The following is a 15,842-nucleotide window of genomic DNA, read 5'->3' as shown; positions in this document are numbered from 1 at the left end:
GCTGTTTAGATAGGATGCTTGGATGTTGCAGCATTAGTATTATTAATAGAAATCATTACCAGACAAAGACAAAGCTGATTCATGATTAGATGTATTGTAAGGCAATGGCAATGGAACGGCAGAATAATGTTTTACCTCAACTAATGAATATACTGTTTTGTTATGAAGTGATATCACCTATTCCTACTGGCTTGCAAATTAAAGCATGCATGTTTGCTGGTACAGATAGGCAGGGACATACCTACATAATGTTTACTTTATTAAATGGCGCTCAGGTTCAAACACACTGAAGCAATCGTGTCAGAGGTGACTCATCTGGTGCGTCTGGATCCAGCTGCTGTGTGTGACATTCCTGAGGCAGTCAAGGTAAGATCCATTAATAAAGTATTTCAGATTCTGATTCTGATCCTATTAAAGGCCTAGTGAAATGAGCTTTTCTTATTTAAACGGGGACAGCAGGTCCATTCTATGTGTCATACTTGATAATTTCGCGATATTGCCATATTTTTGCTGAAAGGATTTAGTAGAGAACATTGACGATAAAGTTTGCAACTTTTAGTCGCTAATAGAAAAGCCCTGCCTTTACCGGAAGTCGCAGACGATGACGTCACAACGGTGAGGGCTCCTCACATCCTCACATTGTTTTTAATGGGAGCCTCCAACAAAAAGAGCTATTCGGACCGAGAAAACGACCATTTCCCCATTAATTTGAGCGAGGATGAAAGATTTGTGATTGAGGATATTGATAGCGACGGACTAGAAAAAAAAAAAAAGTAAAAAAAAAAAAAAAGGCGATTGCATTTGGACGGATTCAGATGTTTTTAGACACATTTACTAGGATAATTCTGGGAAATCCCTTATCTTTCTATTGTGTTGCTAGTGTTTTAGTGAGTTAAATAGTACCTGATAGTTGGAAGTGTGTGTCCACGGGTGTCTTGAGGCCAGTGTCTGATAAGTCAACGGCAGCTGTAATGACGGCACGAGCTCAGCTGATCTCCGGTAAGTGGCGCCTTTTTAACACAATTTTCTCACCGAAAACTGCTGGTTGAAATTTGGTCGGGATCCATGTTCGCTTGACCGCTCTGATCCATAGGAAAGCTTCACCTCTTTGAATTTTAAACAAGGAATCACCATGTGTTTGTGTGGCTAAAGGGTAAAGCTTCCCAACGCCATCTTTCTACTTTGACTTCTCCATTATTAATTGAACAAATTGCAAAAGATTCATCAACACAGATGTCCAAAACACTGTGTAATTATGCAGTTAAAGCAGACGACCTTTAGCTGTGTGTTTGCGCAGCGCTAATATTTCCAAACAGTCCGTGAAATCACGCGTAGACGTCATCATTCCGCGACATTTTCAACAAGAAACTCCCGGGAAATTTAAAATTGCAATTTAGTAAACTAAAAAGGCCGTATTGGCATGTGTTGCAATGTTAATATTTCATCATTGATATATAAACTATCAGACTGCGTGGTCGGTAGTAGTGGGTTTCAGTAGGCCTCTAAATACCATTTAGAAAAAAAAAATTGTCCATTCATTCCAAATAACATTTGTGATGTCAAAGATCACGGATGTTACCTGAGAGAGGAGCTGCTGGCTCACAATTTCCATTGTGGTTTATTTAGCATGCAGTTTATTTAACATTGCTTTGCTGTACCAATGAGTTGGTGCTGCACTCCCTCCAGAGTCTATCCACTTAGCGTATGTCCTAATGAGCCTCTCACCTGTGTAATAAAGAACATGAGCACATAGCATTTCCCTGCTGGCCCTCATTCATTCCGTGGAGGATCCTCCTTGACATCCTCTAGTTCTTTACTTATTAATGATTAGACCACTATTTTGTGTGTTTAACAAAAAACAAACGTGATGTGTCATCTTCTCTCCAGTTCCTGGTGACATGGCACACCATCGACGCAGACTCTCCTGAGCTGAGTCACATCTTATGCTGGGCACCAGCAGATCCACCGACTGGACTGTCTTACTTCTCCTCCATGTACCCTCCTCACCCACTCACAGCACAGTATGGCGTCAAAGTGCTTCGGTCATTTCCTCCTGTATGCCCACTGTTGTCTTTGTGTTTTTTTAGCTGGTGGTTACAATCCCTGACATATCTTTTATTTTACCTTTTGTAGGATGCCATCTTGTTTTACATTCCTCAAATTGTACAAGCACTTCGTTATGACAAGGTGATTATACAACTTTTGGTTTCTAACATGTGGAATGCATATATGGGACGGCGTAGCTCTAATGGTTGACCAGTTGTGCCAGCAACTTCAGGGTTCCAGGTTTAAATCCAGCTTTTGCCATCCTAGTCACTGTTGATGTGTCCTTGGCCAAGACTGTTAACCCACGTTTCTCCAAGTGTTGCTCCCACTAAAGTATGAATGTGAATGAACGTTTTGGTGGTGGTTTGAGTGGCCTAAGCGCGAATTGGCTGCTACGCTTCTGTCAGTCTACCCCACGGGCAACTGTGGCTACAGATGTAGCTCACCAGCATCAATGTGTGAATGTGGAGTGAAATAATGATGAATTCTCAGTTCTCTGTGAATCACTTTCAGTGTTTACAAAAGTCTCATAAAATTCTAATCCATTATCATTATTATATGGAGTTTTATGTGCTTTTTCCTTGGACGTCTATCCAGATGGGTTACGTGAGGGAGTACATCATGTGGGCCGCTCAGAAATCGCAGCTACTTGCCCATCAATTCATCTGGAACATGAAGACCAACATCTATCTAGATGAGGAGGCCCACCAGAAAGACCGTGAGATCTTTTTAACAGGCACAAGGTATGCACACAAGCATGAACACCGTCTGTATTGTGCTGTTTCGTCTGAAGCCGACATTGGCGAGCTATTGGAACAAATGGTTGAAGAGATCACCAGCTCCTTGTCCGGACCGGCCAAGGACTTCTACCAGAGAGAGTTTGACTTCTTCAACAAGATCACCAACGTATCCGCCACTATCAAGTATGAACTCACAGCTGTTAAAAAGCTGGTTTTGAGAACACAGCAGTAAAAAATAAGTGTATAGAATACAATTCTAAAAGTATAAAATCAGGGCATGATTATTAAAGTCCATCTGTTAAGATGCCCGACTTGTCCAGGGTGTACGCCGCCTTCCGCCCAATTGTAGCTGAGATAGGCACCAACGGTAATAAGCGGTAGAAAATGGACGGATGTTAAGATTCCTATTGACAACGCAATATTATGCCACATTTAGGAGTAATGGAGGCAAAATGCAGTATAGTAAACAGCAGAGGGCGCTCTTGAGGAGATCCCAGGCTTCAGTCTCCACTAGTTCCCTTGCTAAAAGAGGTCATATTATGATCTTTTTGTCTACATTCAAAACACTTTCTTGTGGTTTACATAACATGTAATGGTGGTAATTTGGTCAAAATGTTGGATAGATTATAGATAGATAGATGGATAGATAGTACTTTATTGATTCCTTCAGGAGAGTTCCTTCAGGAAAATTAAAATTCCAGCAGCAGTGTACAGAGTTGAGATCAATTTAAATAAAAGTAAAAAGTAAATAATGGGGGTTTAAATGGAAACAAAATAGAGAAATATTACAATAAGAATAAAAACTAAAAAGCAACAATGGGAATAAAAATATAACAGTAAAATAAGACTATAACAAGACAAAGTAGGCAGTAGTGACCATGTTATGAAAAAGTATTGCACTGTTATTGTTTTGCATCCCCTGTCATCCTAGTACCCCCCGCCCACGCCCCAGAGAGGAGTTGTACAGTCTAATGGCGTGTGGGACAAAGGAGTTTTTGAGTCTATTAGTCAATTATGTTTAACCATCATTTTTAAGATGCTTTCTGACAGTCTCCTCAGGATGCGCCCTTTTGTAGGCGGTTTTCTTTAAGTGGCTCCACTTTGACTGGGTCTCCACACTGTCATCTTAGTTGTAGTTTTTAGCGCTTCCATAGCAAGTCTGCTGACAAATTAAGTTCTAACTATAGTTGAACTCAGTATTAGAAATGGCAAAAGCTGAGAATGCATGTGCATGTACAAGCGGGCCTGCCACACAACAAGAGGATAGAGAAAAATAACGAACTTATTGACTACAGCATTGGACTACAATGTCGTACGCGAGCAAACCCCTTTGATTAAAAGTCTACCATATATGTATAATCCACTGACGTCACGCCAGGGAAAAAAGTCACACCAAGGCTAATTCCAAACGGCTTGTTTGGAGGAAGTATGAAGAAAGCAATATTGTTTTATAAATATCTCCACAATGACTCCACGGTTTGATTTCAAGTTTTCGGGACTTATGCAGATTCCAAACACACCACAGCAGGTACCAATAGGTAAAAAAAAGTTGGTTTTGCGTAATAGGGCCGTGGTTAGGTGGCCATTAGTTAAGTGGGCTGCAAGAAATGTAACATCGCTCAGAACAATACTGGCACTGAAACAGAAGAACTGTCTTAGACCCTGCAGAAATAAATTGCCATGTGAACAACAAGTAAGCTAATAAGTCTTTTAAAGAGTGTTGGTCATTAGAATCGATTTTCTATCGGCTTTTCGTTTTATTTTTTTACTCTGTTCAAACAAAAGATGTCTACTTGCAGTTTTTGTTATATTCCATGCCATCTAAAATTTATTTTTAAACTCCAAAAAAGATAAAGCTGTGCTCTTGAATTATGTAACTGTGTTGTTTGATGTGACTATTGAACTACTAGATAAAAATGTAAACAGCCAACCAACCACGCCTAAATTATAATTGCTTTGTTTACGACATTAAGATTTCCCATGTGTTCCAATGTTTTGCTCGTTTCCTGCCTTGAGCTACCTGTGCTCCCCTCCTGAAACGCTTTGGTTGATCATTTCTGAACTGTTGTTTGCTTCAACGTCACTCTGATTAAGCATTGGTCTGGAAGCCTCTCAGTTAAGCTAATTATTTGCCCTCTTGAAAAATCCCATTCGGCTGGTAGAACTCCCCTCAGTCCTCATTAGGACAATAATAACAATTATCCAGTGGTGAATCTTCCTCCTATGTGAATAACAACTGTGGGTAGCTGTCACCTGTACTGTGCAATCATTCCATGAGACACCCATGATGCATGGATGCATGCTCACTTTGTTGATTTGTCTCAAACAGACCTGTTCCCAAAGGGGAGGAACGAAAAAAGGCCTGCTTGGAAGCTTTGTCCCAAATCCAAGTACAGCCTGGCTGCTATCTACCCAGTAACCCAGAGGCCATTGTCTTAGATATTGACTACAAATCAGGGACCCCAATGCAAAGGTGGGGCTTTTGTGTGTACTGTGTGACGGTCAATGATCTCTGAAGAAAATAATGTAGAACATTGTCAAAACATTTCTTCAGTGCTGCCAAAGCTCCTTACCTGGCCAAATTCAAAGTGAAGAGATGTGGAGTCAGTGAGCTGGAAAAAGAAGGTATTTAATGAACAATTTTTATGACGCCATTTGTAAACAAGTGTTTAATAAAATTTTGCATAAAGGAGGGATTTTCAAATTGTAACACAGTACACCTCCACTCAGAGAACATAATACGACTGGAGCCTCTCCTACTCTCACTATATATTTTTAGAGCATTTTTTGTAGAATTTTCTGCACACCCTGGACTCTGTTTATTCTTACTGTTGGAACTAAAATCAGGCTTGTGCAAATTTCAAATTGAATTTAGAATGTCTCCTAAAATTCCGATAATGTCCGTGAATTTTAATTGAATTTGAACTAAGGTTGCAAAAAGTAGTGCGGACGTTGTACTGATCCGTTGTGGTGAAGGAGCTGAGCCGGAAGGCAAAGCTCTCAATTTACCGGTCGATCTACGTTCCCACCCTCACCTATGGTCATGAGCTTTGGATCATGGCCGAAAGGATAAGATCACGGGTACAAGCGGCCGAAATGAGTTTCCTCCGCCTTGTGGCGGGGCTCTCCCTTAGAGATAGGGTGAGAAGCTCTGCCATCCGGGAGGAGCTCAAAGTAAAGCCGCTGCTCCTCCACATCGAGAGGAGCCAGATGAGGTGGTTCGGGCATCTGGTCAGGATGCCACCCGAACGCCTCCCTAGGGAGGTGTTTAGGGCACGTCCAACCGGTGGGAGACCACGGGGAAGACCCAGGACACGTTGGGAAGACTATGTTTCCCGGTTGGCCTGGATCCCCCGGGAAGAGCTGGGCTTCCCTGCTTAGGCTGCTGCCCCCGCGACCCGACCTCGGATAAGCGGAAGAAGATGAATGGATGGATGGTTGCAAAAAGGAAGAATAATTGCAATTATTATAACCTCTATTCAACCAGATGAGAAACTCATTGAGATCAAATGGTAAATGGTTTGTACTTGTATAGCGCTTTTCTACCCCTTTTTAAGGAGCCCAAAGCGCTTTGACAATATTTCCACATTCGCCCATTCACACACACATTCACACACTGACGGTGGGAGCTGCCATGCAAGGCGCTCACCAGGACCCATCAAGAGCAAAGGTTAAAGTGTCTTGCCCAAGGACACAACTGGCGTGACTAGGATGGTAGAAGGTGGGGATTGAACCAGTAACCCTCAGATTGCTGTCACAGCCACTCTACCAACTTCGCCACGCCATCAACATCTCTTTCCCAAGGGTGACCTGGCCAAAAGGTCAACAAACACATGTCACAGAGCAGTTTCAGAAACGTACTACATTAAGACATACATTTTAAAATGCATAAAAGAGAACTGTAAATCAATAAAGATTTACACCTTTTAAAAACACAGGCACTGTGCAAATGTCTCTCGCTGTCTGTCCCTCAGGACAAAATGAAAGGCTCCAAATGGAAGTATTTCAGAGAGTTTTGTCTGCAATTCATTCCACGCCAGAGGGGCAGCAAAGCCAAAAGCTCTTTCGCAAAATTCAGTCCGTACATGGGGAACAGGGGCGGTATAGCTCAGTTGGTAGAGTTGCTGTGCCAGAAACTTCAGGGTTCCAGGTTCGATCCCCGCTTCCGCCATCCTAGTCACTGCCATTGTGTCCTTGGGCAAGATACTTTACCCACCTGCTCCCAGTGCCACCCACACTGGTTTAAATGTAACTTAGATATTGGGTTCCACTATATAAAAGTGCTTTGTGTCATTAAAGAAAAGCGCTATGTAAAAAATAATTCACTTCACAACAGTTAAAACAATTAAAATTTGAATGAGAGAAAGTGGAATATAAATTCACTGCAATACCAATTGATAGCTTTAATGTAACATGTAGATCTCAAAAATATTTCGAAAAATTATCATATCAGTTCCCTCCCTTTCCAGAGAGCGACCAACATAACTGCCATACAGGCACGCATTTTAATCCTTGAACTCCCTTGTATATCTTGCTACTCTCCAGGCATGCACTCCGCTGGCACCAGCCTCGAGCTCAGCACCTGAAACCTGCACAATGCTCCTGCGGCGAGACACCAGCTTGCCCCGTATACCTTTGTCACATGACGTGCACATCCAAAAAATCATTGTGTCGTGGCAACGTGAAGCGTTAAGGCTGACAGTTGTAATGCATCATCAACCTCCCGCTCCATGACACTTGCACGCTTCCCTCAACCCCCAAGCCAAATAGGTTACTATCAGGGCCAATATAACACGTGCCAAGCCCCAAAGAAGAGCCACAAAGCCAGTGATGCCCATGGATTGGTTTTCATTGGTTCCTGGCACAGTGTAGAAACATAATTAAACGAAATGAAAAAAACAGAGCAAAAGGCGCATTGAGGAAAAACCCACATTGCTGACACCAATTACTCAAACTTATCACATTTTTAAGCCTTTTAACAAAATTACATATATATACTGTACTAATATCATGTTAGGGGTTAGATGTTGCCTTGGTTCTTGGCCAAGACCAAGGATTAAGACCATATCGAGCTTGGAGAGAACTGTTTTACACTGTATTTAATATATGACTGTTTTACATATTTCATAGAATACACATTATATGTTCAGTTTCTTATATTCAGACACGTTTAAGGTATAATAAATAGAGGGTTTTGGGTTTTTTTATACCTTATGTACACATTGTATTGTAATAGCAAATAATGTGTTTCATTGACTCACAAAAATAAAAACCTATATCCAACAAATAGTTCAATTTGATGTACAGTATTAGAATGGAAAATGGTGGGAAAATACTTAATTTCACAGTTTCCAAGTGTTCAAAAAAGGGAAACATTGCCTTATGTGATTGTAAACTATTTGTAGTATTTAAACCAGGGATCACCAACGCGGTGCCCGCAGGCACCAGGTCGCCCGTAAGGACCAGATGAGTAGCCCGCTGGCCTGTTCTAAAAATAGCTCAAATAGCAGCACTTACCAGTGAGCTGCCTCTATTTTTTAAATGTTATTTATTTACTAGCAAGCTGGTCTCGCTTTGCTCAACATTTTTAATTCTAAGAGAGACAAAACTCAAATAGAATTTGAAAATCCACTTGTTTAAATAAATTCATTTATTTTTTTCCTTTGCTTCTTATAACTTTCAGAAAGACAATTTTAGAGAAAAAATACAACCTTTAAAAATGATTTTAGGATTTTCAAACACCTTCCTCTTATTTCCTGACAATTAAAGCAATGTTCAAGTATTTTTTTATTTTTCTATTGTAAAGAATAATAAATACATTTTAATTTAATTCTTCATTTTAACTTCTGTTTTTTCGACAAAGAATATTTGTGAAATATTTCTTCAAACTTATTATGATTACAATTCAAAAAAAATATTCTGGCAAATCTACAAAATCTATAAAATCAAATGTAAATCTTATTTTAAAGTCTTTTGAATTTCCTTTAAAATTTTTGTTCTGGAAAATCTAGAAGAAATAATGATTGGTCTTTGTTAGAAATATAGCTTGGTCCAATTTGTTATATATTCTAACAAATTGCAGATTGGATTTTAACCTATTTAAAACATGTCATCAAAATTCTAAAATTAATCTTAATCAGGAAAAATGACTAATGATGTTCCATGAATTCTTTTTTTAATTTTTTCAAAAAGATTCGAATTAGCTAGTTTTTCTCCATTTTTTTCGGTTGAATTTTGAATTTTAAAGAGTCGAAATTGAAGATAAACTATGTTTCAAATTTTAATTTTAATTTTTTCTGTTTTCTCCTCTTTTAAACCATTCAATTAATTGTTATTTTTCATCATTTATTCTCTACAAAAAAACTTCTGTAAAAGGAAAAAAATGTACGACGGAATGACACAGAAATACCCTTTTTTATATATATATATATATATATATATATGGATTTATTTATTAAAGGTAAATTGAGCAAATTGGCTATTTCTGGCAATTAATTTAAGTGTGTATCAAACTGGTAGCCCTGTGCATTAAACAGTACCCAAGAAGTAGCTCTTGGTTTCAAAAAGATTGGTGACCCCTTATTTAAACCAACTGTATCTGAATTTAAATGAATTAAATTCCACTTCCTGTAGTTTTGGTACAACGTCCTTAGAGATGAAGCCAATTTAATTTTTTTAATATTAAAAATGAATTGAATTGAAACTCCAAATTTGGAATTGTGCACAAGCCTGCTGAAAATCAACTGACTCGTCAAACATTTCATATGATGGATGTTAGCTTAACTGTTTGCAAAAATAGTTTTCTTTATTTCTCTGAAGTTGCTGTGCTTCCCTCAATATATATATATATATATATATATATAGCACAACTTTAAAGTTCTGGGAAAGCTTAAGAAAGCATCCTAAATGTGACCTAAATGTTTTTATTTTTGTCACTGGTCTTCTCTCCTTGAGGTCTCCGATGTTGCTCTGACGTTGTAGAAGACGAAAAAAGTGAAGAGGAGGTTAAGAAAATTTGCTGGCAGGCAGCCATCTTTAAAGTGGGCGATGACTGCAGACAAGTACTTACCTTTTAATGAATGACCTTAATGGAACATTCCCATCATTTCACTCAATGGTGGTTTCTCCATTTGCTTTACTTCCTTTGTGTTTAGGACATGCTGGCTCTTCAGATCATCAGCCTGTTTAAGAACATCTTCCAGCTGGTGGGCTTGGACCTCTATGTGTTCCCTTACAGGGTGGTGGCCACGGCTCCGGGAGTAAGACCTCTCCCTTTAAATGTGTTTTTATGGTAGCGATCCATATAACAAAGCTGAATACAATATGTACCAACTCTTTGCTGGACCACAGTGCGGCGTGATTGAGTGCATCCCGGACTGCAAGTCTCGGGATCAGCTTGGCCGTCAGACGGATTTTGGCATGTACGATTATTTCCGTAACCAGTACGGGGATGAATCGACACTTGCATTTCAGAAGGTACAGAAGTTTATTGCTTATTTCCAGCAATGCTCCTGCTTCTTAGTTACGGATGTGACTGGCTTCCATGTGTTTTTGCAGGCACGCTACAACTTCATCCGCAGCATGGCGGCATACAGCCTGCTGCTCTTCCTGCTGCAGATCAAAGACCGACACAATGGCAACATAATGCTGGACAGCCAGGGACACATCATCCACATTGGTGTGTAATTGTTTATTGTGGTGTTAGACTGTGGACATGCACAACAATGTAGATCAGGGGTCACCAACCTTTTTGAAACCAAGAGTTACTTCTTGGGTACTGTTTAATGCGAAGGGCTACCAGTTTTATACACACTTAAATAAATTGCCACAAATAGCCAATTTGCTCAATTTACCTGTAATAAATAAATCTATGTATATATATATATATATATATATATATATATATATATATATATATATATATATATATATATATATATATATATAAAAAAATTGGTATTTCTGTCTGTCAGTCCGTCGTACATTTTTTTTCCTTATACGGAAGGTTTTTTGGTAAAGAATAAATGATGAAAAAAACACTTAATTGAACGGTTTAAAAGGGGAAAAAAACAGGAAAAAAATGAACATTTAATTTTGAAACATCGTTTATCTTCAATCTCGACTCTTTAAAATTCAAAATTCAACCGAAAAAAAGAGAAAAACTAGCTAATTCAAAACTTTTTGAAAAAATAAAAAATAATAATTTATGTAACATCATTAGTAATTTTTCCTGATTTAAATTAATTTTAGAATTTTGATGACATGTTTTAAATCCAAACTGCATTTTGTTAGAATATATAACAAATTGGACCAAGTTATATTTCTAACAAAGAAAAATCATTATTTCTTCTAGATTTTCCAGAACAAAAATTTTAAAAGAAATTCAAAAGACTTTAAAATGAGATTTACATTTGATTTTATAGATTTTCTACATTTGCCAGAAATTTTTTTTTGAATTTTAATCATAATAAGTTTGAAAAAATATTTCACAAATATTCTTCGTCGAAAAAACAGAAGCTAAAATGAAGAATTAAATTAACTTTTATTTATTATTCTTTACAATAAAAAAATGTATTTTCTTGAACGTTGATTTAAATTATAAGGAAAGAAGAGGAAGGAAACTAAAAGGTAAAAAGGTATATGTGTTTAAAAATCCTAAAATAATTTTTAACGTTGTATTTTTTTCTCTAAAATTGTCTTTCTGAAAGTTTTAAGAAGCAAATTAAAAAAATAAATGAATTTATTTAAATAAGTGAAGACCAAGTCTTTAAAATATTTTCTTGGATTTTCAAATTCTATTTGAGTTTTGTCTCTCTTAGAATCCAAACTGTTGAGGAAAGCGAGACCAACTTGCTAGTAAATAAATAAAATTAAAACAAATAGAGGCAGCTCACTGGTAAGTGCTGCTCTTTGAGCTATTTTTAGAACAGGCCAGCGGGCTACTCATCTGGTCCTTACGGGCTACCTGGTGCCCACGGGCACCGCGTTGGTAACCCCTGATGTACATAATGTAGTGACAGACCGCATACAAAAAAAAGTGTTTTGATTCCCAGACTTTGGCTTCATGTTCGAGAGCTCTCCTGGTGGCAACCTGGGCTGGGAACCGGACATCAAGCTGACAGACGAGATGGTGATGATCATGGGTGGCAAGATGGAGGCAACACCCTTCAAGTGGTTCATGGAGATGTGTGTCAGGGGTTACTTGGCAGTCAGGTGAGTAGTTTTCTAAAAATCATGCCTGCAGAGAGCAGACACTAAATAAGACTCATGTTCCTGTGGTGAATTAGACCCTACATGGACGGCGTGGTCTCTTTGGTGAACCTCATGTTGGACACCGGTCTGCCTTGCTTCAGAGGACAAACCATCAAGTTGCTTAAGTGAGTGTGCAGATATCTAAAGGGTGTCATACTTTGAATACTAATTGATTAGTAGGAATTTGCTAAATTGATCAATTGATTGAGTCAGTTGACTCCCAGGTGGAGGAGTTCAAGTACCTAGGAGTCTTGTTCACGAGTGAGGGAAGAGTGGATCGTGAGATCGACAGGCGGATCGGTGCGGCGTCTTCAGCAATACGAACGTTGTACCGATCCGTTGTGGTGAAGAAGGAGCTGAGCCGGAAGGCAAAGCTCTCAATTTACCGGTCGATCTACGTTCCCATCCTCACCTATGGTCATGAGCTTTGGATCATGGCCGAAAGGATAAGATCACGGGTACAAGCGGCCGAAATGAGTTTCCTCCGCCGTGTGGCGGGGCTCTCCCTTAGAGATAGGGTGAGAAGCTCTGCCATCCGGGAGGAGCTCAAAGTAAAGCCGCTGCTCCTCCACATCGAGAGGAGCCAGATGAGGTGGTTTGGGCATCTGGTCAGGATACCACCCGAATGCCTCCCTAGGGAGGTGTTTAGGGCATGTCCAACCGGTGGGAGGCCACGGGGAAGACCCAGGACACGTTGGGAAGACTATGTCTCCCGGCTGGCCTGGGAACACCTCGGGATCCCCTGAGAAGAGCTAGACAAAGTGGCTGGGGAGAAGGAAGTCTGGGTTTCCCTGCTTAGGCTGCTGCCCCCGTGACCCGACCTCGGATAAGCGGAAGAAGATGGATGAATGGATGGATGGACTCTAAATGGAGTGCACTGCTTGAGAGTTTGAGTTTATTTCGAACATGCCAGCCTACAACATGATACATCACGATTTCCAGTTTCTTTTTTCAACATGTTAAAAAAGGAGTAGGAAGAAACAGAGCTTATTTAATCTTTGTTGCTTAGCTGCAACCAGCAGAGGTGCTATTTATTCAGTCTCAATAGAGAGAATATGGCCAACTCGGTTTCAGGCGATCTCCTCAATGATTGGTCAAAAGGGCGCATTGACTGCTACTAACTTTGAGCTACTTGCTTTGAGCTGATCCTATGTGTTTGGCAAAACGTCTGCGTTCTGTTCAGGAGAGAACACATCAAAGTTAATACAAATGTAAATAAAGAAATTAATACATTTAAGAGATGGTTTGACAAAATCAGACTATTGAATCGCAGTAAAATACAAAACAACAATACTGAAATAAACCGCAACAAAAACAGTGCAATATACATTTTTATAACATGGTCACTACTGCCTAGTTTCTCTTGTTATACAGTGAGGCAAAAAAGTGTTTAGTCAGCCACCGATTGTGCAAGTTCTCCCACTTAAAATGATGACAGAGGTCTGTAATTTTCATCATAGGTACACTTCAACTCTGAGAGACAGAATGTGAAGAAAAAAAAACAACCCAGGAATTCACATTGTAGGAATTTTAAAGAATTTATTTGTAAATTATGGTGGAAAATAAGTATTTGGTCAACCATTCAAAGCTCTCACTGTTGGAAGGAGGTTTTGGCTCAAAATCTCACGATACATGGCCCCTTTCATTCTTTGCTTAACACGGATCAATCGTCCTGTCCCCTTAGCAGAAAAACAGCCCCAAAGCATGATGTTTCCACCCCCATGCTTCACAGTAGGTATGGTGTTCTTGGGATGCAACTCAGTATTCTTCTTCCTCCTAACACGACAAGTTCAGTTTATACCAAAAAGTTCTATTTTGGTTTCATCTGACCACATGACATTCTCCCAATCCTCTGCTGTATCATCCATGTATCCATTTTGGTATAAACTCAACTTGTCATGTTTGGAGGAGGAAGAATACTGAGTTGCATCCCAAGAACACCAAACCTACTGTGAAGCATGGGGGTGGAAACATCATGCTTTGGGGCTGTTTTTCTGCTAAGGGGACAGGACGATTGATCCCTGTTAAGGAAAGAATGAATGGGGCCATGTATCGTGAGATTTTGAGTCAAAACCTCCTTCCATCAGTAAGCGCTTTGAATGGTTGACCAAATACTTATTTTCCAACATAATTTACAAATAAATTCTTTAAAATTCCTACTATGTGAATTCCTGGATTTTTTTGTCATATTCCGTCTTTAACAGTTGAAGTGTACCTATGATGAAAATTACAGACCTCTGTCATCAATTTAAGTGGGAGAACTTGCAAAATCGGTGGCTGACTAAATACTTTTTTGCTCCACTGTAACTTGACTTAGTTCTCCATGTCATGTCCTCAGGCAGCGTTTCAACCCAGGTTTGAGCGAGAAAGAAGCAGCTTCCTTCATCATCAAGATCATCCAGAACTGCTTCCTCAGCAGCAGGTTGCTACCAAACCAAACAATTCCACACCAAATAGTCATACTGTGCCTCCATCCGTCTAATCCCTCTCTTCCGCAGGAGTCGAACCTACGACATGATCCAGTTTTACCAAAACCAAATCCCGTACTAAATGTTTGGGACTTAGCATGTGCACTTGAGTATGCGGCGTATATGTGCCTTTTATGTTCTACACTGATTGCAGATTGTTACTAGAGTTAATAGTCTTTTGATGTATTTCTCATTTTAGTCACTATTTTGTTGGATGTAATTTATTGTTGTTTTTCATGGATATTGGCATCTTGACTTGTGTGCACTTAAATTTGATGTTCACTTCATACTTGGTGGCCATTTGCAATGATCTGTTACATTTTTTTGTTGATTTCTCTGGAGCATACATGTACTGAGATACAGTGGGGCAAAAAAGTATTTAGTCAGCCACCGATTGTGCAAGTTCTCCCACTTAAAATGATGACAGAGGTCTGTAATTTTCATCATAGGTACACTTCAACTGTGAGAGACAGAATGTGAAAAAAATCCAGGAATTCACATTGTAGGAATTTTAAAGAATTTATTTGTAAATTATGGTGGAAAATAAGTATTTGGTCAACCATTCAAAGCTCTCACTGATGGAGGGAGGTTTTGGCTCAAAATCTCACAGTAAATGGCCCCATTCATTCTTTCCTTAACACGGATCAATCGTCCTGTCCCTTTAGCAGAAAAACTGCCCCAAAGCATGATGTTTCCACCCCCATGCTTCACAGAAGGTCTGGTGTTCTTGGGATGCAACTCAGTATTCTTCTTCCTCCAAACACGACAAGTGGAGTTTATACCAAAAAGGATACATGGATGATACAGCAGAGGATTGGGAGAATGTCATGTGGTCAGATGAAACCAAAATAGAACTTTTTGGTATAAACTCAACTTGTCGTGTTTGGAGGAAGAAGAATACGGAGTTGCATCCCAAGAACACCATACCTACTGTAAAGCATGGGGGTGGAAACATCATACTTTGGGGCTTTTTTTCTGCTAAGGAGACAGGACGATTGATCCGTGTTAAGGAAAGAATGAAAGGGGCCATGTATCGTGAGATTTTGAGCCCAAACCTCCTTCCATCAGTGAGAGCTTTCAATGGTTGACCACATACTTATTTTCCACCATAATTTACAAATAAATTCTTTAAAATTCCTACAATGTGAATTCCTGGATTTTTTTCACATTCTGTCTCTCACAGTTGAAGTGTACCTATAATGAAAATTACAGACCTCTGTCATCATTTTAAGTGGGAGAACTTGCACAATCCGTGGCTGACTAAATACTTTTTTGCCCCACTGTACTTAAGAATGTGGCCTGCCGGCGTGTCGTACTTGATCACACTGTTGTGCTT

The 15,842-nt window shown here is 39.4% G+C and overlaps 1 protein-coding gene across 1 annotated transcript in view; it reads left to right on the top strand.

Moving 5' to 3' along the window:
• pi4kab (phosphatidylinositol 4-kinase, catalytic, alpha b) overlaps nt 1–15,089 on the top strand; it is a 66,068-nt gene extending 50,979 nt beyond the window's left edge. Inside the window, 15 exon segments of the mRNA XM_061898257.1 lie at nt 276–366; nt 1,888–2,055; nt 2,134–2,187; nt 2,644–2,764; nt 2,840–2,969; nt 5,116–5,259; nt 5,341–5,411; nt 9,741–9,847; nt 9,941–10,045; nt 10,137–10,262; nt 10,344–10,464; nt 11,840–11,999; nt 12,074–12,163; nt 14,377–14,460; nt 14,537–15,089. Coding sequence (XP_061754241.1) covers nt 276–366; nt 1,888–2,055; nt 2,134–2,187; nt 2,644–2,764; nt 2,840–2,969; nt 5,116–5,259; nt 5,341–5,411; nt 9,741–9,847; nt 9,941–10,045; nt 10,137–10,262; nt 10,344–10,464; nt 11,840–11,999; nt 12,074–12,163; nt 14,377–14,460; nt 14,537–14,588 — 1,624 coding nt within the window. The 3' untranslated portion in view covers nt 14,589–15,089.
• Nucleotides 15,090–15,842: the final 753 nt, after the last annotated feature.

Source organism: Nerophis ophidion, linkage group LG01 (genome assembly GCF_033978795.1).
Source record: "Nerophis ophidion isolate RoL-2023_Sa linkage group LG01, RoL_Noph_v1.0, whole genome shotgun sequence".
NCBI classification, from domain to species: domain Eukaryota; kingdom Metazoa; phylum Chordata; class Actinopteri; order Syngnathiformes; family Syngnathidae; genus Nerophis; species Nerophis ophidion.
Note: the sequence above shows the minus strand (reverse complement) of the source record. Positions and strands in the feature narration are given on the sequence as shown.